The sequence below is a fragment of the Poecilia reticulata genome, chromosome 20 (genome assembly GCF_904066995.2).
Source record: "Poecilia reticulata chromosome 20, P_reticulata-male-v2, whole genome shotgun sequence".
NCBI lineage: Eukaryota > Metazoa > Chordata > Actinopteri > Cyprinodontiformes > Poeciliidae > Poecilia > Poecilia reticulata.
This window is the reverse complement of record NC_088849.1, coordinates 2,794,994-2,817,348: the sequence shown is the minus strand read 5'-3', so window position 1 is coordinate 2,817,348 and position 22,355 is coordinate 2,794,994. Positions and strand designations below refer to the sequence as shown.

At 42.7% G+C, this 22,355-nt stretch overlaps 1 protein-coding gene across 2 annotated transcripts in view; it reads left to right on the top strand.

Moving 5' to 3' along the window:
- znf438 (zinc finger protein 438) overlaps positions 1-17,699 on the top strand; it is a 47,879-nt gene extending 30,180 nt beyond the window's left edge. Inside the window, exons 3-5 of one of the 2 annotated variants that reach the window (XM_008438427.3) lie at positions 1,977-2,048; positions 12,218-13,965; positions 14,071-17,699. In XM_008438427.3, coding sequence (XP_008436649.1) covers positions 2,031-2,048; positions 12,218-13,965; positions 14,071-14,662 — 2,358 coding nt within the window. In that variant the 5' untranslated portion in view covers positions 1,977-2,030 and the 3' untranslated portion in view covers positions 14,663-17,699. The remainder of the gene's footprint in view (positions 1-1,976; positions 2,049-12,217; positions 13,966-14,070) is intronic. The other variant, XM_008438428.3, reaches the window with a different exon arrangement.
- Positions 17,700-22,355: the final 4,656 nt, after the last annotated feature.

Genomic DNA, 22,355 nt, shown 5'->3' with positions numbered 1-22,355 from the left:
TGGAAGCGGTCATTTCCTGTTTATTGGGAACAAGCTGGTTTGCATTGACCTGCTTTTAGATGCCCATGGTTCACCTTAACAGCAGAAGAACTGTTGGATTCATCTGCATAATCGTTTGATCTTGACAGAGCTGGCGTCATTACGAACATTTTCACACTGCTCAGTGTTCGATAACAGTACGGTGCTACCTGTGTTCTGAAGTTTGGGGTGAGACCAGGGCCACTCTTGCCTGTCCTTCACCGCTCAGTTGCTTTGTGTGCGTCTGTGTTGCCTTGCCCTCTTGGGGCAACATTCCCCTCACCTGCACCCCCTCTTATCTCATCTCTTCTCCTCCCCAACTTTGCTGTTTATCCGTCTCAGGGCTCATCACGTCCCTGAACCAGCTCTAATTAGCATCCCACACAACACTGTTTATTTACCCAGGTACCTTCAGACGTGGAGGGAGGTGAGAATGAAAGAGCTGAGGGGGAAAAATGGAGAGGGAGAAAGCTGGAAGGAGAGAGGGCTGGGAACAGGAAGAGAGGGAGAAACTGTGCAGACAATCAAAGAGCTGTGAGACTCCCTCATTCCGGATGAAGGGTGTAATGATGGTTAGAAAGACATGATGCTCAGTCGAGAAAGTGAGAGACGGATAAGTTTCCCGCCTCCCCATACCTCCCCTCTGCCTTTTCCAGCGTTTCATCTGAGACGCAGAGTGCCTAAAATTAGCAATTTGGCAGCTTCCTTCCTTTCTTCCTCCCTTCCTTCCGGGGAAGCCATTAACGTTCTTCCATTACATCGAGAAATCTTTAAGGTGGGACTGGGAGTGTAGGTGTTTTCTTAGAGTTCCTGTTGGAGTTGGAGCAAAATCCACCTCAGTGTTTGTGTAGGAGAGAAAATTCTTTAAAAAAAAAAAAACACTCTTGAGCTTAACATCACATCAGCCACTCTGACGGTTCTCTCTGTAGTTCGCTAGAGTCCAAAAGCCATCCTTTCTGAGCTGATGGATGCCAGTTACTGTTTCTCATCTGTGCTTGAATTTCTTTACTTTATTCATCCCAAAGTGAAATTAAATGTTGTTGTAATTCATATCATTCCAAAATTCTTCAGAGTCCTTGTGAATGGTGATGCTGTGAGCAGGAAGGCTATCTGGTAACAGTCTGTCTTGCAAAAATGCGAAAAAGGCTCTTACCAAAGACGCTGTTGGTGGAAGACAGTCCCATGAGTGTCATGACATGCCAACAGCTCAAGATCAAGGCAACAGAGATGATACTCCACAGTAACATTCTGGAAGACATTGGTTGTTGGCAAGCTCTGCTAATCTATCTCATTTTCTTTTGCCGCTCCTCTTTAAATCTCTGTCTGGCTGTTTGGTTTGAAACTCGGACAGAGAAACGCTGGAGTAGGGGATATAACTCTTGTCCATTAGGATTGATGGAAGAGATGTTTCTGCTCTGCAGCACAATTGTAGAATTCAAGTGATTCTTGATTCTGCAAGTCCACCTTTAATCAGGCTCAGGCTTTCAGGTCTGGAGCCTGGTTTACATTGGATCAGGTTAGTCTGAATAGCTTTTTTCTTCCTAATAAATAAAACTCATTTGAGAACTGCCTTTAGAATAGAGTTTGTTTGATCTGCAAGGCATTTTAAGTGGCAAAACGGAACAAATATCTTCTCAGCTCTGGATATTGACAATAGAACCTTTTGATATCAAAGATTTTGTAATTTCATAAATATTGAGTTTGCCTTTTGGATATAAAAAAAAGACGTGTCTCTTTTATCTGGTGTCTGGTTTTACCCCTGCCTACAATTCCCTTCAAACTGAGGTAATTATTTTGTGATCCATTGCCTTCAAAATCTTGTTTGCTTCCTGCTTTATTTTCTAATTCTCCCTCCTTTTTTTAGTCTTGTGTATTATCTCCTTCCGCTTTTAAGATGACATCCTACCCAATCTGGGCTCAGTCCATTTGTTGTTCATTTTCTGTTTCTGTGCCATCAGGCGGGATGGACCTGTCGTCATATCCTGCATCTTTCCTGTTGCACAAAGGACTAAATGACAACCTGCCCATCAGTGAGTTTAATTTTTCTCAGACAGGCCTTCTCCTTGATGCGCTTTTCAGGTTGATAGTTTGAATTCAAGGTGCACAGGTTGCAGTTTTCTGACCAATTAAATATATGCGCTTCCTGATGCCTGCTCAGTTTAACTTCTTGGAATTTCCTATTCCTTTCTCCTATTCCGCCCCTCTTCCATTTTGTGCTGCGACTCTTTAGTGCTGTTTGACCTATTCAGTGGAGTCCAAATGTCACCGTCAAGGGAAAGGTCAGGTAAAGGTTTAGCACCGAGCTAAGTCTGAATGGCTAATACAGTCCTGGCTGCCTGAGGGCGTGGTAGTCGAGGGGGTTGGGGCAAGTTGATACTTGAGACCTTGAACACACACCTCTCCATGCTTACACACACTCAAACACACCGCTGTCACCTCCGCTCCAGTTCAATGCCACTCTGCTCCGAGCCAGCAGCCATGTCACGTTGGCGCACGCAACTCTGCCTGCATTCGCTCGGATGATTGGGAACTTTACAGCTTCCCCTGGAATGACACATGCCCTTAACACGCCTCCCGTTGGACGCCGGGCCAGAGGTCATCATTCGTCAGAGGTTTATAGCATCCTGCCTGCAAATGGCAAGGTCCGATTTGACATCGGTGCTAAAGCGTCCACTTCAAAATGTGTGCTCATGGAGTTTTCTGTCCTGCCTAAAAATACTTGTCACAATAAATGTGAAGACGAGTGCAATCATTTCCCCGTTTTGGTATCCTGGCCCGGTCCCATTTTTGTGTTTCTGTATAAAAAAATCGCAGGTCAGCTGTGGGATTTCTGTATCGATTAATCAGCTTCCTCATGCAGGGGGGAGCAGCTGGATTCTAATTGGAATGGATTTCTCCACTGCATTGATTTGCTCAGGTGACAGTAGATGACATGCAGCAGTGCGTGTTTGCGTGTGTACCTGGTTTTTGTTGCCTCTTTAGGATGTTTTTTGATATAATCTCCTAGAATGTCGGGGGTTTAAGGGGACCAAAAGGGTGAAATGCAATTTTTGGGTTAGGGTTAGACATGCACTCATGAATGGACGTCTGGATTAGGAGAAAAATGCAAACTTGCTTGTGGCTATGAGGGTTTTTTGTTCTTCCTCCAAATACCATATGGTGCGCTAATGTCCTTCCTGCAACACCTTTCACTGCTTGTTGTTGGGTGAAAAAGGTAAAACGGAGCAGATGGATGTTACTGAATTGCCTGGCATTGATGTGTGTGTGCCTGTCTTTTAACGCATTCAGTTGGCCCAGTGATGAAACCAGGACCTCTGCAAAACACTGATTTAATTTTCCCCATGACCGCTTTTAAATCCACACCCTGCACTGCTACACAAAACACACACACCCAACCTTCCTTATACTTCTATCCATCTGAGGACTTTGTAATAATTTTCATTCATTTTAGTAACTACATTTATGCCTAGCCCAGCCATTTTTACCCATATTTAGTGATATATTACTAACCCACACCTTACCCAAAACTTTAATTCACGCCACATCTCTAAACCTAACTAGTAGAATGAATTAGAAGTGAGAAAAAAGTGAGGGAAATGTCCACACTGTAACAAATGACCTCCCTTTGTTGGTGGAAATGGTGAAACTAGTCCTCTAAATATAGTGCATACGCACGCGCGCGCACACACACAACAACCCACCCATGCACATACACACACATACACACACACAGGTATGTTTTTCTGTTTTTACTAGGACTTTTCATTGACTTCCTTTTATTTCTACAGCTTGACTCTTACCCTACACCTAACCATTACCTCTACATGCAAAACCCTAAATCTAACCTAAACTCAATTCACATCTTAGTCCTACACCTAACCCCTAAAATAGATGATCCTCATCCTCATTTTACTCATCTGGCCTCTCTTTCCTAATCCGACATTCTGCTTCTACGTCTTTAGGTGTTTGTTTGAGGGAAGAGTAGGAGGGTGGTAAAAGATGGCCGCTGGACATGGCTTCTCACAGCTGGCTGGTCCCAACCACCCTCCCCTCCACTTCCCCCATGATCTTCCCTCTTATCTAGCCCAGATCCTGGCCTTTCATCTGGGATAGAACCTGGGGGGCGCTTGGCTTCTGCTGGGGTTTTCAGCTCTTTCTCCTGCATACACACCAATACACTTCATTCCAGACCCCCTCGATCCCCCGGCTCTATCTGGGAGTCCCAGATGAGCTTTGCTCTCACCTACATGAAAGATAACAAGCCCTACACGACTGTTCTTTCTCTCTGCTTAGTTTTCCTCAAAACACTTCTAATCAGACTTTTCAAATCTGCAGCACAAAAAGGCAAAGAAGCTATGGCATTTGTTTTCTACTGTTTAACACAGAAATTACTTTAAGCTTAAACTCTGTTTTTGATGTTGCGTATTTGGGTCCTGGCTGCTTTCAGGATAAACAGAGGGAGAAGTAAATAGTTTGACCCTGCAGATTATTGAGTATTAGTGAGACGAAGTGGAAAGTGAATTCATCATAGACCCAAAACGAGTCCTCCGCATGCTGTAAAGTCTCAGAAAGGCTCGTTCAGCCGCACTAAATTGCATTACCGGCTAACAATTGGACCGTTGTTTTAGCTGATCAGCCCATTAGGCTAGGCTTGTCCAACTCTTCATGTGACCCAGGTCCAGGTTGAAATTGGTGTTTTTGTCCGTTTATGACATGCCATTCCATTCTGCTCCAGGTGGATCCCTGGTCTGCCCTCTGCTCAACCCTGGCCCGTTTCCAGCCTAAACAACAGATCCTCACCTCTCACCCTGCTGCCTTTACCTGATAATATGTCTCTGTGGATCAGCCCTCACGGTCTCTCCCCTCTCTTCCTTCAGTAACCCTCTCTCTGGCTCCGACCTCTGACCTTGGGCATAACAGACCATTTGGCGTTTCGAATCGAGCAGCAGATTGAGTAGCATCTGTGACCTCTATGTGCCATTCTCTCCTAGCCATACCGTGTTATTATTTTTATTAGGTGAGGCTTCTCAAATCTATGGAATATTTTAAGCTTCTGTACGGGTCAAGGCTTGTACAATGAAATGGCTAATTTGATCAAAAAGGTTGCTATGAAACAATTAAATTAAGCTCGAGAAAAATTTCCTAGTTCTTGTCTTTTTGGCACACGGTACATTCCTTAATTGGTAGTAAATTGAATTGACTGGATATGATTCGGTGAGCACACAGATGTGTCTCTGTTGATCTTCGAGGTCAAACTGTGTTGAGGAATGTGTGCTGGCCAGGGTTTCGGAACGTCTCCAAACATCTCAAAGTGTTGTAAACAGACAGCGGTCAGTTGATTTACCTTTGAGGTCTGGAAGCGAAGAGAAGAACCAGCCACCCGGCCCGGGTACAAGGGCAAACGTAAAAGGAAACACTCCTCTCTGCTACTCACATCTTTCTTATTGTGTCATTGTGAACTTGGTCATATTTTCACTACCTTTATATCAGCAATGAGAGCAAACTCTTGTCTGTCAATCCTCTTGCCTCATGTCTCTCCTTTGGTTAACCACAAGATGGAGAAACTTATTAAAATTCTCATTAGGCTAATGGAAGCACATAATAAGAAGAGCAACCCACATTATCAGTCAAAGTCTAAACAGAGTGGACATAATGGTTGCCTGGTGCCCAGACTGCCTGTTTTTAAAATGTAATACTGCTTGATGATTGATCCGTTCAGGGAAGTGAACAACTTGATGGAGCCTGAAGCAGTGCGGTCACCGACTGCACCAGCACACTTTCTGAGATTCTGCTGGAAGAAGGTAAAGGTTATTCCAGAAAACACCTCTTCATGCCAGGCCTGAGACGTATTCAGACCATCAAGGTGGGATCTGTGAAACAACTGAAGCAGTACTTGATGTTCTGTTCATCAAGTACATCAAAATATGTTTCTGGAAGTTGAGTAATTGTGAATGTCTTCTGCATTAACAATCACATCCACAAAATTCTGACCAATCACACAATATTTTTTTCCATCCACAGGATGGCAAAAAGTTCACAAGGAGAATTGTGACAAGAAGGGGTGGATGACATGAGGCTAAGAACAAAATGATGCAATTTTCATCTTACAACTGAGACACGGAATTTATTTTGGCAAATCAACCCGACCATGCAGAGCCCTTGCAAGCAGTAGATCTGATCTGCCTCCACATACTTTAACAAAGGTGCCTCTTGACAAAAACAACTGCACTATGGAGGTGTGATCAATTTTAGAACTGCTAAACAAAGTAGAGGCAGTTTCATTATTCTCAAGTCTGCTTATTGGCTCAATGGTGGTATACAACTAGTTAGCAGCTGGTTGACCATTTCTGAGATCAATTGTCATAGTAAAAAAAAAACTGGTTTCGTCTTTTGAAGGGTGGCAAAAAGTTCACAAGGGGAATTATGAACATTTTGAAAATGTGACTGAAAGGGACTGTTTTATTTTCTGAGCAAAAGAAATAAGAGATTGCCTGTCTCCAGTAGTCATTGGGAAGGAGATGAAATACCGTATTTTCCGCACTATAAGGCGCACCTAAAAACCTTCAATTTCCTCAAAAGCCGACAGTGCGCCTTATAATTCGGTGCGCCCTATATACAGTGGGGCAAAAAAGTATTTAGTCAGCCACCAATTGTGCAAGTTCTCCCACTTAAAAAGATGATAGAGGCCTGTAATTTTCATCATAGATGTACCTCAACTGTGAGAGACAAAAGGAGAAAAAAAATCCAGAAAATTACATTTTTTTTAAAGAATTTATTTGCAAAATATGGTGGAAAATAAGTATTTGGTCAATAACAAAAGTTCATCTCAATATTTTGTTATATACCCTTTGTTGGCAATGACAGAGATCAAACGTTTTCTGTAAGTCTTCACAAGGTTTTCACACACTGTTGGTGGTATTTTGACCCATTCCTCCATGCAGATCTTCTCTAGAGCTGTGATGTTCTGGGGCTGTCGCTGGACAACACAGACTTTCAACTCCCTCCACAGATTTTCTATGGGGTTGACATCTGGAGACTGGCTAGGCCACTCCAGGACCTTGAAATGCTTCTTACGAAGCCACTCCTTCATTACCCGAGTGGTGTGTTTGGGATCATCGTCCTGCTGAAAGACCCAGCCACGTTTCACCTTCAATGCCCTTGTTGATGGAAGGAGGTTTTCACTCAAAATGTGACGATACATGGCCCCATTCATTCTTTCCTTTACACGGATTAGTCGTCCTGGTCCCTTGGCAGAAAAACAGCCCTAAAGCATGATGTTTCCAACCCCATGCTTCACAGTAGGCATGGTGTTCTTTGGATGCAACTCAGCATTCATTCTCCTCCAAACACGACGAATAGAGTTTTGACCAAAAAGTTCTACTTTGGTTTCATCTGACCATATGATATTTTCCCAGTCATCTTCTGGATCATCCAAATGCTCTCTAGCAAACTTGAGACGGGCCTTGACATGTACTGGCTTAAGCAGGGGGACACGTCTGGCACTGCAGGTTTGAGTCCCTGGCGGCGTAGTGTGTTACTGATGGTAGCCTTTGTTACTTTGGTCCCAGCTCTCTGCAGGTCATTCACTAGGTTCCCCCATGTGGTTCTGGATTTTTGCTCACCGTTCTTGTGATCATTTTAACCCCACGGGGTGTGATCTTGCGCGGAGCCCCAGATCGAGGGAGATTATCAGTGGTCTTGTAAGTGTTCCATTTTCTAATAATTGATCCCACAGTTGATTTCTTTACACCAAGCTGTTTACCTATTGCAGATTCAGTATTCCCAGCTAGGTGCAGGTTTATAATTTTGTTTCGGGTGTCCTTTGGCAGCTCTCTAGTTTTGGCCATGGTGGAGTTTAGAGTGTGACTGTTTGAGGTTGTGGACAGGTGTGTTTTATACTGATAACGAGTTCAAATAGGTGCACTTAATACAGGTAACAAGTGGAGGACAGAGGAGCCTCTTACAGAAGAAGTTACACGGCTGTGAGAGCCTGAAATCTTGCTTGTTTGTAGCTGACCAGATACTTATTTTCCACCATATATTGCCAATAAATTCTTTAAAAATCAGAAAATGTGATTTTCTGGATTTTTTTTCTGTCCCTTTGTCTCATAGTTGAGGTATATATCTATGATGAAAATTACAGGCCTCTCTCATCTTTTTAAGTGGGAGAACTTGCACAATTGGTGGCTGACTAAATACTTTTTTGCCCCACTGTATGGACCAATACTGAGCCACAACAGGTCTAGCAACTATGGTAAGCAGCCGCCGATTTCATTTTTCCCGTAGAAGAAGCGTGCGGTGCATGCTGGGATAGTTGTCAAAAAACTGGTTTGACTGACTTATCTATTTACGCATAGACATAATATAAGAGTAGACCCCGCATTGACTGCTCCGGCGCAGGAAATACGGCGGCCATCTTGGAGCGGTCGTCCCTCATACTTTGCTCAACCAAAACGGCAAAAGATGCCTCAGCACTGAGGGATATTGTTGTTCGGATCGATGGACTATTGATGTGAGGGCTCCACAAACAACATTTCACAAGTAAGATGGACATATTATTGTGTATATTTTGTGATTAGAATATTACTTTACTGTATTTATGTCCACCGGCGAGATACCAGCTAATATTAGCTACAGTAATTGGTGTAATACGGGGTTCAGCCCCGCTATGAAGGCTAACTGAGATTCCGTAAATCTGAAAAAATTTATTATTCTCTAACATTGGCTTAGATTATCTGACACAAGAGCCTACATTAGAAATGATACAATGTAACATATATTATAAAACTTATATTATGTGTTATAACATTCACCAGCAAAGTTTACACAGGTGGTAAAGATTATTATTTATATGTAATTCTTTCACTCTGTCAAAAGTAAGATAGCTCCCAAATCTTCCGTTTTTGTTTTGAAGGTTTCCTAAAGACACGATGTGAGGAAGAAGAGGGAGATATTTTTTAAAGAGAGAGTGATTCACTGCAGCACGGATGAATCTCACATCGGATTTTGGACTCAATCTCAGCTGCTGAATCTCTCTGAAGATGGAACTCGTCGACTGAAAAACATATACATATATCTATATATATATGTATGTATATACAACATGTATCCAATATATATTATTCAGTATTAATAATTATTTGTGTCATTATTAATCATTTGTTTGTGTTTGTATAGTTATATAAATATGTATTGATATTGCTAAATAATTTATTAAATAAATTATGAACGGCTGTGTGCTTTGTAATATGCTCATCATTCATCAATATCAGAATATTCCATTCCTATTCTATTGTTATAGCCACTAAGCATATTTAAATATGCTGAACTATGTATTAAAAACATACTTAAAAAATACAATTGTTTATAAATGTAGCATTGACAGATGTTTGAATATGGTTTCCAGTAACCAAAAAGCTTGTTATGATCGATTAAATGCGCTGATACGTCATAAACGCATAACGGTGAGTGAAGTGGTGGACCGCTCCAAGATGGCCACCCTAAATCTCGTCAGCAACAATAGGCGAGAGCGGTCCATGAGGCGTCTATTCTTCTATTATGTCTATGTATCTACGGACCTGATAATCAGGTCATCTGCAGGTCATTTAGCACCACGTTCTCCACGAACATGCTGTGCGCAAACGGAGAAGGGTGACCATTGTCCGGTCACGCCCTGGTCCAGTCGCAGAAGGCTCTCCTCACCGACCGAGGAGGGGGCGGGGGGAAGAGAGACAGAGACTGCGGCGGCAGCGTGCCGGTTGGTCTGTGTTACCCAGAAAGCAGTTGGGCACAATATCGCAACACCAACACCGTGAGTGAAACGATGACTGGGGCAGCCTACTATATAAAGTACTCGGGGATTGCTTCATTATTATTACACATCCACATTTGACCAGATTCCAGCAGCACCACTGACAAATCTCTCTTAATTTAGGGTTTGTTTAAAGTTAGAAACTTGCCACACACAAATGGTAAATTGTGCTACATCTATCAAGATTAAGATTTGGATCATTTCACGTAGGAAAGTTCCAAGTCATACCCCCTAAACTGTACCATCTCTCCTTCAGTGAATTGAGACAGATTTATTGAAGTTGAATTTTGTTCCGAGAGCCAAAAGTGACAAAAGTACTACGATCCTCCTGACTACTTCTCCAGCTGTTCATACACACCTTATTTTTCCATTCCTTAATGTCCAACAGTTTAAATTAACATTGGAGTGTTATTCAACATGCATGGCCTTTGCCCATCATCCCTCTTTCTATACTTACATAAAACGCCCAGAGAAACACACATCCTGTGGTTTTTATTCCATTCCGTGTTCAGCCAAAGTCACAGTCAAACTAGAATTAACTGTCCGCACAGACGAGGAATATCTCCAGTTTTATGGAGTCGTAATGCGGTAGGGTACTGTATAAATAATCTGCCAGCACAGAAATACTTCCAGCTGTTAAACAATATGCCTGAGCAGTTTTTCTTTTCTTCTCGTTCTTTTGAGTGAAAAGAATCCCTTTTATTTATTGAGGAATGATTGCTTGAATGTTTGCCTTTAGTAACACCTCCAGATTGTTGTTCCTTTTGCTGATTATTGTTTCAGAGAGCAGTTTGAACTTTGGCAGGACCACATGTTGCGATTGAACATTGGCTCAAAATGTGAAATTCAAACCTTTGCCCTTTTTTTTAACAATTAGGCCCTTTGAAGTTTACCTCTGTAATCTTCTCCTCCTTTTGATATGACGACGCTGTGTTGATACAATCGTCGGGAATTTCTCTCTTGTTTTTATAGTCATACCTGTGGCTTTTGATTGATGGATGGAAACTCTACGGTCAATTGAGATAATAAAGACTTGTGTAAAACCTCACTTTGAGGTTACAGTTTCCCTGCGGAGTTCAGCCGTATTCTGTGTCACCGCTGTCAGAATGGCAGAACAGTGTGGAACAGCCTCACCTCCACTGCAAAAGCATGAAATGTTATTGGTGAACAAGGTAGGATAAAGTAAATTCTAGAGATTGTGTGAAACATCCTCGTTGCCTTCGCCCAGGTTGTAGAACTGGTCAGCGGAGGGGGCGACGAAGAGGGAAACCCCTCTTCATCTCCTAAAGATTCTGCCGCTTGGCAGCTTTCACGCACTGGCTGATTGTTCCAGGAAGTGGGGGGGACAAGAAGCCCCCTGCAGATTCTCAGCATGTACCGTGGCAGCATGCTGAGTACGTATCAAAGGGTGCAGTCTGTCCTTAGCCTGGGGCAGAGAGGCTGTGCTGTGTGGGACCAGAGAGCCATGGATAATAGGACAGCTTGTCACACTTGTAAAAATCCCTGGATTTTTTTTTTTTTTTTTTTTTGATGATGTAGTTTGTTGCTTTGTCTTGCTTGGCTTGCAGAGTAATCAGACCACATATTAATGGAAAAGTCACATATATATTAAATACATTGTGTTATGACCACAACGTTCTGCATCAATGTCTGTTATTTCTGATCTTTATCTTTGAGCGAAGAGATTTTAGTTTGAATGATGCACCATTGTTGGATAAAGATGCACTAATCCGAGTGGCTAGTTTCAATCTCCCCATACCAGTATTTACCTAATTCTGATTTCGCTTTTAAAAACTTTGATATAAAAAGGTACAGTTAGGCCCAAAATTATTCATAGTCCTTCCAGATATAGATTTAAACAGATCTTTTGGGCATTCTGGGTGTTTCTTCTGACCAAAGGTCATATTAGAGTGGCCATTCAGGGTAACTAGCATGAGTTGAGTCTGACAGAGAATCTGTGAAGGATTCTATGTCCTGGAGAGTGAGCAACGTTGCTGTAATATGTTCAACTTTTCGGAAAGTCTGAATGAACCCCAGGCATGGCTCAATATGTCATAGGATCTAGCTTCTTCTATTGCTTAAACATCCCACTAACGTTAGTCTGTTCCTTCAGTAACAGCTTCCACTCTGAAGAGTGTGGTCATTTCTACTGCTTTTAGCACGTGGGTATTCACAAACTGGAAAATCATGGAATTTTTGAGTTTCCCACGCTAACTGACCAAAAACATTGGCTGAAAACCTGTTGTCTTGCTAACTGCTATTTTGATGCTTTTCTAATATTTATGTTAATGTTCATGTGAAAAGATGGTGTTGATTCTTTCAAGTGCGAGTCCAGAATTTGGCAGTATAGCTAATGTAAACAATGTTCCTTTTTTCTATGTGTTTCAGTTGGTTGCAAGTGATCCATCCCATCAGATGAAGAGCCTTCAGTTCCGGAGCATTGCTCCCAAGGCCCCAGCTGTGGTGCCGTCACCCTCCCCTTTTACCCCATCTTGCCAACCTCTACCAGCTCTACCTGAGGCGACTACTGCCTCTAGCCCCAAGTCCATCCTCGTACCCACACAAAACTATGCACTGATGCAAATAGCAGGCCAAGATGGAACCTTCTCCCTGGTTGCACTCCCACCTTCTGTTTCCTCTCAGACACCACAGCAACAAACCCAATCAATCCAGAAAAACCTCAAGTTACCCATACCCAGATACCCATCAGCGAGAAGCAAGAGGAGCTCAGAAAAGGTCAAATCACCGATTGCTGTAAGTACAAAAGCAGCTTTCAACGTTCCTGTACTGCCTCAGACCAAGTCAGTGGGGAGTGGAACATCTGCAGTGTCAAAGCTAAAGCTAGAAGAGACTAAGCACACAAGGGAAACCACAAAAGAATCTTTAGAAAAGGTATTTCTGATTGACCCAGCCTCTTCTGACATCTCTGTCACTGCCGTATTACCAGAGAAGGCTCTCCTCTGTCCTGGTTCTAAGTTGGAGCAAACGTCAGATGGTAATGAGCGACCTGCTTCAGCAAGCCTTGTTCAGAACCTCCACTACCCTTCTGCAGCGTCCTCAAACTCTACAAGCAACCCCCCTGAAGAAACTAAGACCACAGTGGGGCTATGCCAAACTAAATCGACTGCTGCTCAGCCTCAGGGCAGTATCACTGTCCTGTCACCAGCCATCTTCAGTAAAGCAGTTCAAATTATTCCTTCACCACCCAAGGGTAAGCTACCCATTCTGCCTTATGCTAAGATGAAGAGCTCTCTGATGCCAGCTACAAAGGTCAGCAGTTTGTCCCCAGAGAGAAAAGGATTTTGTGGACAGGCAGGAGTCTTCACTTCTGGAGATACTACGTCCAAGAACATGGAGAATGCCGAAGTCTTGAGGCAAAACCCGGTGCTGAACTCCAAACCCTCACTGGTTCCTGTTACTCTTCAGAAGCCACCTGGAAAGAAGAGAGGAAGGAAGAGAAAGACAATGGAAGACATCTTGGCTTTTGAAGCCAGAAAAAAGAGGTCTTTGTCTTTCTTTCGTAGAAGGGTCCCTGAAAAACCTCCAGCAGTAATTCCAGGCTTCAAACAAAAAGAAGTTGATATTTCCAAGAAGTACCGAACTATCCGACCCAAGCCCATGTTGGTTATGGAGACGGTTCCACAACTGGTGAGTTTGCCTACGGTAACACCAGATGGCCAAGAACAGGAGCTCTTGCTTGGTCATCAATTATCCACGTCTGCCACAACCAAGGCTCTGGACTGTTCCCCCCAAACGGCTCCGGTGACCCTTCACCTGAGAGCTGGTTCCAACCCAAAAGTGTTCATTGGCAGCCGCCCGCTCCACCGCTGCTCAATCTGCAACCGCTGTTTCCAGTTCAAGCACCACCTCCAGAACCACATGAACACTCACACAAATAGTCGGCCCTACATCTGCCCCTTGTGCCGCAAAGCATACGCTCACAGAGGCAGCCTGAGCACTCACATGAAGCTTCATCACTCTGAAGTACGGCCGCGCCGATCTCTGTGTTGCGAGTTCTGCGACAAGGTCTTTGGATATGTGGGAGTTTACTTCCGTCACCTGAGGGAGGTCCACAGGGTTGTGCTCACCGTGGAGCCCTCAATCAGTCGTCATGAGGATGACGTGTCTTTGGAGGGGTAAGGTCACTCTTGGATAGCCATTGAACATGTGCAAAGCCTCTTGACTTTTTAGCTTGAAGCAGATTGATTACCTGACTAAGCATTTTCCCGTTTTCTTCCCAGAACTGTCTCTCCGGAGCCATCGGACGAACAAGATCGGGAAGACCCTGTAGAGCTGCAGATCAAATGCGGTCGGTGTCAAGCTACCACTCCCACCTTTGCTGACATGAAGATGCATTTGCTGTACGTACATGAGGAGGAAGTCCACATCCGTGCCCATGACGGTGTGGCCCAATGTGTCGGCCGCGAGGTCGAGAATGAGCTGGTAAAGCACGCCGCTCACTACTGGCGCCAGCTGAACGAGAAGCGCAACCTGGTGAAGTGCGGCAGCTGCGACGAGGAATTCTTTTCCTTCTCCAAACTTAAGAAGCACATCATGTCCCACCACCGTGTCAGGGACATGGAGGGCGACGAAACGAGATCAACCTCTCCTGAGAACGGCAGTGACTTGGGGGTTCTGGCAGCAGGGGCGGCCTTTAACTGTGTGCTTTGCAGTAAAGTGCTGGACACTAAGGAGTTGATTATGGAGCACTGGAGAAGTCACCATCACTGTGAGCAGCCGGTCCTGCTGTGGGACGCCCTGAGCTCCTACTCTGGACAAGAAGAGGGGGAGGTGGATGGAGACATAGACACTCCTTCTCCTAGCCCTCATTAAGCGGCTGAGGCCCATACCGTAGCTCCTCCTCATACTCACTCAGTCCTAACAATTGGCAGCACAGGGATGGAGAGTTTCTCTTAGGTCTTTTGAACTCTAGTTTGGTATTTCACAAGGTTAGACAAGGCATAAGAAATGAAAGGGTCTGATGTTGCAAGTCGTAAGAGATTCTCTCACCAATTCACTTATAGAAACACAATAATTTTTATTTTTCTGATTGCACTGTTCTGTTCTATGAGTTTGGAGGTATTTAAGATCCTGTTTAAAATATTTTTTCTACGTTTTATTTAAATGTTATTGTGGCTAATATTTAATCCAACTGACACAACTGTTAACTAAGGGTCTCTTAAACCTTTAACTAATCTAACCATGCAGATCATTGGTTTATGTTGTGCTGGAGTTCTCCTCATTTTGTTTTGTCACCCTACATCTGCTGAGTGGTGATTAGAGGAAAACTGGCTGCATCTTTTGTTGGCTTTGTTAGCATCCTGACCCATCGTCAAGTCACATCATTTTCTCATAAATGATGTCTCTTGAAAAGCTTTGAGCACAACCAACACAGTGTGTTTAAAAAGTCTGCATGGTTAGATAAAACTTGGAGCAAGTGACGAGGTAAAGATCACATGACTGTAAGACATCGTCTACTTATTGTGCTGGCTGACAGTTTTCTCCATTAACTTTTGGTCATCAAAGATGCAAAGAAATGAGTGTTTGTACAATCCTCTGATGTAACATTTTTCACGGAGTCGAAAAACAACATCTGTCATCGAGCTCTGGGTTTTGAATGGTCCCGTTTCTATTAAGATCCATGAAGGAAAGATTTTTGCAACCAGCTCCAAGTGACATCCTCGTGGAATTTAGAGAAACATCGAAAAGAAAAGCAGAAAGTGTTCATGAGGCTAATAGTTACTATGACTCCCTTTAGGCCTGTTTCAGTCGATTAATGCCTGTGTGTGTGTGTGTGTGTGTGTATTCTGTGATATGCCAGGGTCTATTCAAAATAGTAATTATAGAAGTGAGTACTGTTCGCTGATTTTAGTAAATACGCAATGGATTGCCTAGCTGTTGTTGCCAGCTCTTGTATGCACCTGTGGAGTTTCGTGCACCCAGACTGAGTAGAGTTAATAGAAACTGTCGTTAAATCCAGAAGAATATGCTATTTTGTACTTTAGATTACTACAGAGAATATTTATGCTTGTGGTTGGTGATTACAGAACCAGCACTGAAACATTTTTGGTTTGTTTGCCGCATTATATTTTTGGGAAGAGGTGTTTTTTTTTTGTTTGTTTGTTTTTTTCTTCCCCAAGGGTTAGCTTGGATTTAATGAAGTGAGTCTTCGGAAGTTGCTTCCCCCGCCTGCAGCAGGAAGATGTGGAATGGAAATGGAAAAGTGAAGGGGTTGTAGCGTCACCGTAGGAAAATATTGAGTAAAAACACCACAGATTCATGGTGTCAAAATGTGAAACAAAAATATTTAACATGATCCAATTGCTTTTTTGTAAAACAAAGAAGCACTATTTATTCCTTCTGCTGGTGGAGACTTAAAAAAATATTAGTAGGGCTAGAAAAATAGTTTTAGGAGTACTCCAATTGCAGTTTCCTGGCTATTGACCAATCTTGTTTATGTGAAAAGTTGCTAAATCCAGCCACAAAGTGGTTCATTGGCAATAGTGGGCTGAGTATTGTTAGCAACACACATGCAGGCGTAACCTGGCAGAGCAAAAAAGGGTCAGCGGCTGATTGTCAGACATTTCCGGAGGTAATTAAGATCAGTGAGTAAGATTGGTTTGTCAATCTCCCAAAATTAAGAAAAATCTGGGACTAATTATCGGTGTGTCTCTAGTTTATTTGTGACCTTGAATCTATGAATCAAGCCCCAATGTGGAATAAACGCTCATAATTTATTTTTGGTTTTCAAATTCTTGTTGAGCAGAAGGTTTTTGTTGTTGTTCTCTCCAAGTGAAGTTAAGAGTTGATATTAACTGATTAAATCTGTTGCGGCAGGCTGTTTTAAAGACACGCTGCTCGGAGGTGGCGAACTGCACTTTTGCACCTGGACCTTCGGTTTCATGAGCAGAAGTATTGCCAAATGACTATATTTATCTTTTTTTATAAGCAAGGGATGAGTAATCCACAACAACAGGTGAGAGAGGGAGTTCTGAAACTTTGTAGAAGCATCTGTAAACCTTAATCCCAACAACCAATTCATAGCTAAGTATTTGAAGGTTATCAGCTAATTTATGTCTGTGTCCCACAGACATAAATATTTTTGCTAGTGCATCTGACTATCTGTTATAGATAGGGTATCTATTACTCCAAACTTCCTAAAATCTCACTTCAAAAAACCAAAACTATCCCTTTCATGGTTGGGTTGGCATTATTACATAATATGTAGCTCTGTTACCATATGTCTGTGTTTATGTTTCATATAAAAAATAGTTAACAGGGTCAAGTGAATGTACCTGAATGTTTTAAAAAAAATTACCAAAAGTAAATATATATAAAAATATATGCTATATAGACATTATTCTATGGATAGAATACCTTGATATATATATATATTGAGAAGAAAATATCTATATTTACAGAGTCACTAGTGAATCAGCTGCTTTGTTCTGTCCACATGGAAGAGTGCAGGTGCAGATATCATTACGACAAAAGCCATGCAGAGCGGTCTTTGTGTCTGGGCCGAGGCCAAAGCATCGATGGGGGTCGGCTACAGTAAACTCCACCGTGGGGGTCATCGGTGAGTTGTCCTTTATTTTTTATTTTTCTCAAGCCCTTAAATATCAGGCAGGAAGTGACAGAGTTCAGGGTCAGTCTCTTCGTTCCTCAGCAGCAGGAGGAACGCGCTACTGTCGGCACGTGCTTGGAAATGGCAAAACTCACGTTTTATTCACTTTAACACGCTGATGGTCACCCGGGTAATAAAAAACAAACTTAACAAAGGAAGGAAAAAAGACTGAAAATGTTTTGTGCTTGTGACTGTTTGTGTACCTGAAGAACCTGATGTGAGAATAAAGTTGTTCGTTGATGATGTCGTGTTGTTCTTTAAGATGTCAGGAGCAGACTTTCGCAGGTTGAAATGTTTTTCTGTCAAATGTTTTGGCAACCTATAGCTGAGCACTGCTAAGTTATCAAAGGCCCTTCCTGAACTTCATAATTCTGTTTGGTGAAAACAGAAGCAGTTATCTCTGGTGCTTGGTTCAGATGAGGTAAGTGACAAGGTACAGTAGCCCAAAATAAAGAGCCTTTAAAACGCTGTGGAGAACAGGCTAGCAGTGATTCCCAGGGTTTACTCAACATTCACCCCAAACCGAGTCTGACTCTGCTGATTGTTGAGTCGCTTCAGCGCTTCTCTCAGAGGTGTCAATGGAAACGTAAAACCCCTAAGATCCTTCAAAAACGTAAGGTTAGTGTACAGAATGCTGCATTTAGAGCATTTACAGGCAGATTTTTATTAGTAGTACTGGAGTGTTGTCCACATTTTCAATAACTTGATATGTTCTATAGCAGTAATGTCCAAACTTTTCAAAATTGGCAAATTCTAACTTCTAGCAGGCTACAAAATTCATTAAATCAAACATGCATAAATGGGTTTTATTTTTGATTATTTTTAAGTTATACCTGCAACATTTTTAATTAAATCTACAAACCATTAAAGATCCAGACACTAGCCTTGTTAAAAGAAATACAATTTCCAAAATGTTGTCTTTAGTAGTCCCATTTTTTTTAACCTTTTTTGACTTGTATTCACTCATTGGATTCCCCTTTTCTACAGTTGAAAATCAGTTGTTTTTTTTGCAAATGTTACATCCATGACCTGTAGGGGGCGGTAGACCTTTGCTTCTTTTTGTTTGCATTCTTGCTGTCACACCTGGAACCACTTCTTATCAAGGCAGTGTAAAAATGCCATATTGCGCAATTTGTGATTTCGAAAATTTGTTTAATGGAAACTTCAATTTCAAAAAAACTTGTTTTTGATAAAACATTTGGCACTAAGAGGAGATGGGTTTTTTCTTCTTTCTTTTGGTTGTGTCCAAAATGGATTTATTTCTCAAAACTGGGATGGAAATGTTTTTTGCGCATCAAAACTATGATCAACACCTGGATGCTGCCACTGGTGCTAACCACAAAGACAATAAAACAATAGGAGGTGTTTGGAGGAGGGTGGTGCAACATGTTTCTTTATAACTTATCACATAATTGTATTTCTTATTTAATGAAAACACCTCAATTGCATATATTGTGTTCTTCTACATTGGCGGAATATTGACAAAGATTTGCACATTTGTAATTGAGACGCGGCTCCTGGTCCGGCGCCGGGCATTTCTGTGTTTAACTCTGAACAGAGTACTCAGTGTTGTAGCAAATTCTGTTTAGGTCATGTTGACGTTTGAACTCTTGCATGTTAGAAAGTGTTTAGATGGGCGGCTTGGTAGGGTTTCTGAGCCATTTTCTTCCCTGTCTTTGTGGCCAGCCAGAGTTTAGAAATTGTAGTTTTTGTTTATTTGTTCAGACTTCAGATTTTGTTTTTGACCTAGAAGGGGTTTATTTTTGTTTGTTGATTTGGCCTTGGAAACCCTGAAGTCTTTTTACTTCCCTTGTGTTACGACCCTGAGCCAGTGGACTAATGGAAAGTAAATGACTGGCTTTACTTTTAATCTACAATTTGTGTTGCACTCCGTGCCACCCTAGGCTCACTCAAAGGGTTGAGACAGCAAAAACGGAGAAAGTAACCAAAGCTAATCATCTAATTTAGTAGCTTGTTTAGATTTTTATTTAGTGAAAACCCAATAAAAAGTAGTTTCGAGAAGCTTTCTTCCACTTTGTTCCACTAGGAAGGAGTGAGTGGAGCTTTGCGGAATTAGACATTTTTTATTACCGTTCAGGTCCAGGTTGTCTTCGGTTGACTGCTATGAGCACACAGAGTCCCAGGCAGCATGATGAGCGTGACAAGTCTCAGTGGATCGTCCTTTGTACACTTTTAACTGGGAATCCTAAATGAGCTTCCATCTCTTGGGCGACAGAGCCCGATTCTTCTGTCACCCTTTTTGACACGTTTCATAGTCAATATTCTCTTTCCTTTGCCCCGTTTAGGTTTACTGACAAGAGGCTGATGAGACGCATCTGAAATCTGACAGGAGAGTTGATGTGACAGATTTTAGTTAGGTTCTCGTGTAGTATTGGCTGAGACGAATTGTTAAACTGGTGTGTTGTAACAGAAGCAAAAGGCAACAACAAACTGAAAGTGCTCAGAAAAAGTGTTTTAGAGCCTGGTATTAACTGGAGAAGTGTGTGTGGAGTGAAGGAGGATCAAGCAAAGTGGGGGAAGCCAAGGGGCTGTTGGTAACCTACATCTGCCTCACCTCTGTGCTCCTCCCCCACTTAGTGGGCCTTCCATCTGCCTGATTTAGTGTCACTGTGCATTTAGATTCCATATACAGTGTTGGTCAGAACTTTAAATCTTCTCACACTCTCAGTATTTTTAAAATAATGTTTGTTTTTAAGGAGTATTTGGTTATTTTTTTCAATGTACAGCTATCATATAACTAACAGCTTGAAGTATTATTGAAAATAATTTATTTTTTTAAGAGTGTCCAAGTTTCAACACTCCAGCTGTCGATTTGGTACAGAAGATTAATAACTTTAGTTTGTTCTTCCTTCATTTGTCTTGCGAAAGTTGAAGTTTTGATCCTACGGCAAGAACTCTCAAAAATATAAGCTGTGTGGTACGATGGCTTCATATTCAATGATCTGAACTCCACCTACATTTGGACTCCACTCACAACAGAGACAAATACAGTTGCCAGGAAATGGGGTGTTTGTCCCCTGCCGTGGTGTTCCACAGGCCCATCCCTGGCAGCCATTGCCATGCCAGTGTGGAATGCACATCTTCAGCTCTAATTGACTAGAAAGAGCACAACCTTGTATCATGAGGTCAAAGTGCAAAGCCTGCATAGTTCCTGCTGTCGCCCAAACAAACAACTCTCAACTTTCCGAGCATCCAGAGGGTTTGAAATGAGGGCAGGTCACCCCAGGGTGGCTTCCAGCTCTGGAAGAACGCAGATAATGCTGCCACGCGAGCACAGACCGAGTCTCAATCTAGTGTCGCCATCGCACCTCATCGCAGGCGCAGATAAAAAGGAGCTCGCTGTACAGTGATGCATATTTCCTTTTAATCAGAGCTAACGTGTAGCACAGCCTTCACAGTGCACTCCCACCTCGCTGTGGTTCTCAGGGGGGGACAGGGGAGATCAAAGCAACACCCCCAAACACACACACACACACACCTCACTTGTACATGATCAGGAGAGCTGGGGGCTGCTCTCCATCTTTATCTCCGTCTTTGAGCAACACCCCCCTTCAAGACAGCTTTGGAAGTGTCGGGACCGAGCGAGAAAGCACGAGGGATTAATAGTGGAGCGCTCTAATTTGTACCTGTTCGGGTTTTGTTGTCTCTTGCACGGTTGACCCTGATTTCGCGGAGCTGGCAGGAATGAAACAAGAGCGTCAAACAACACGCAGGGACACTTGGAATAACAGAACTGGAGTCACATGGAGGGACACCAGGGGAGAGATTTATGGGACAGTAAAAATGTGACCCACACTGACCACAGATGTTTTTGTGAACCACTTAGGTGGGGTGAAACCTGAGTCCTGCTCTCACTCTGGGGCTAATTGAAGGCCCACTCATTCACCTTCTGATGCCATTTTTTCTTAATGCACTAACAGCCGTGACGCTTTGGACCTCATGCAGACTTTGACACCGATACATGCGCACCTTCATCAAAAGTAATTCAACTCTATCCAGTGACAGAACCTGGGCATACAAATTTGTTGCCCCACATCTACGGGTGCCTCCCTACAGATGTCTTTCGATGAATCTGGAGACCTGGATCCGCCCTTCTCTTCTTCTGCTGCCTCTCGGTTTCAGGTTTCAACGCAGCGTCCCGGCTCTCCTCACCCTCCCAGATTAGTCATCTAATGAGCAGCAGTGCTGATCAGGTAAATAATTGATGGCGGGGCGGCTTGGAGAAAGCCATCGATCCGAGCGGGGCTGCAGCTCTAAAAGGAGCAGAGAAAGAGGCAGCTGGGGAGGACAAGAAGCCGTAGATTCTTCACTGTAATGCAGTTTGCTCTTTTGGCCAGATGGGATTCAGATTCCAGGATCCAAGAAGCCATCCCTGACTAAAGAGCTTTACTAATCAAAAACAAAACTGTCACATAGAATAGGCGCAACTGTAAAGGCAAGACATTCAGAAATTTGGATCTAAGACGTTGACAATGAGGTTTCATTTTTCCTTCCACTTCACAATTATGTAAAATTTTTGGTCTGTGTCCACTTGTATGTACTCAGTGCTGCTCGACTCGACACTATGTGGTTCAAAAGGTTTTCCACTAGTAATGGTTACTTGGTACCAGTCCCTCTTTCAGAACCTACTTTGCTGGAATTCTGAGTGTGTGGAGTTAGGTTGAAAATCTGATGTTAAAAGACTATTGGTTACTAATTGGCTAGAGGGTGAAGTCATTGGTTGCGTCACAACAGCAACTTCCCTTACAACGGTGGTCTCAATCTTCAAGGGCTACAGTCCTGCAAGTTTTAGATTTCTCTTGTCCTACACATTTGAATTCAACAGCTAAATTGCCTCACTAGCATGCAGTCAAGTTCTACAAAGCTCTGCTAACGAGC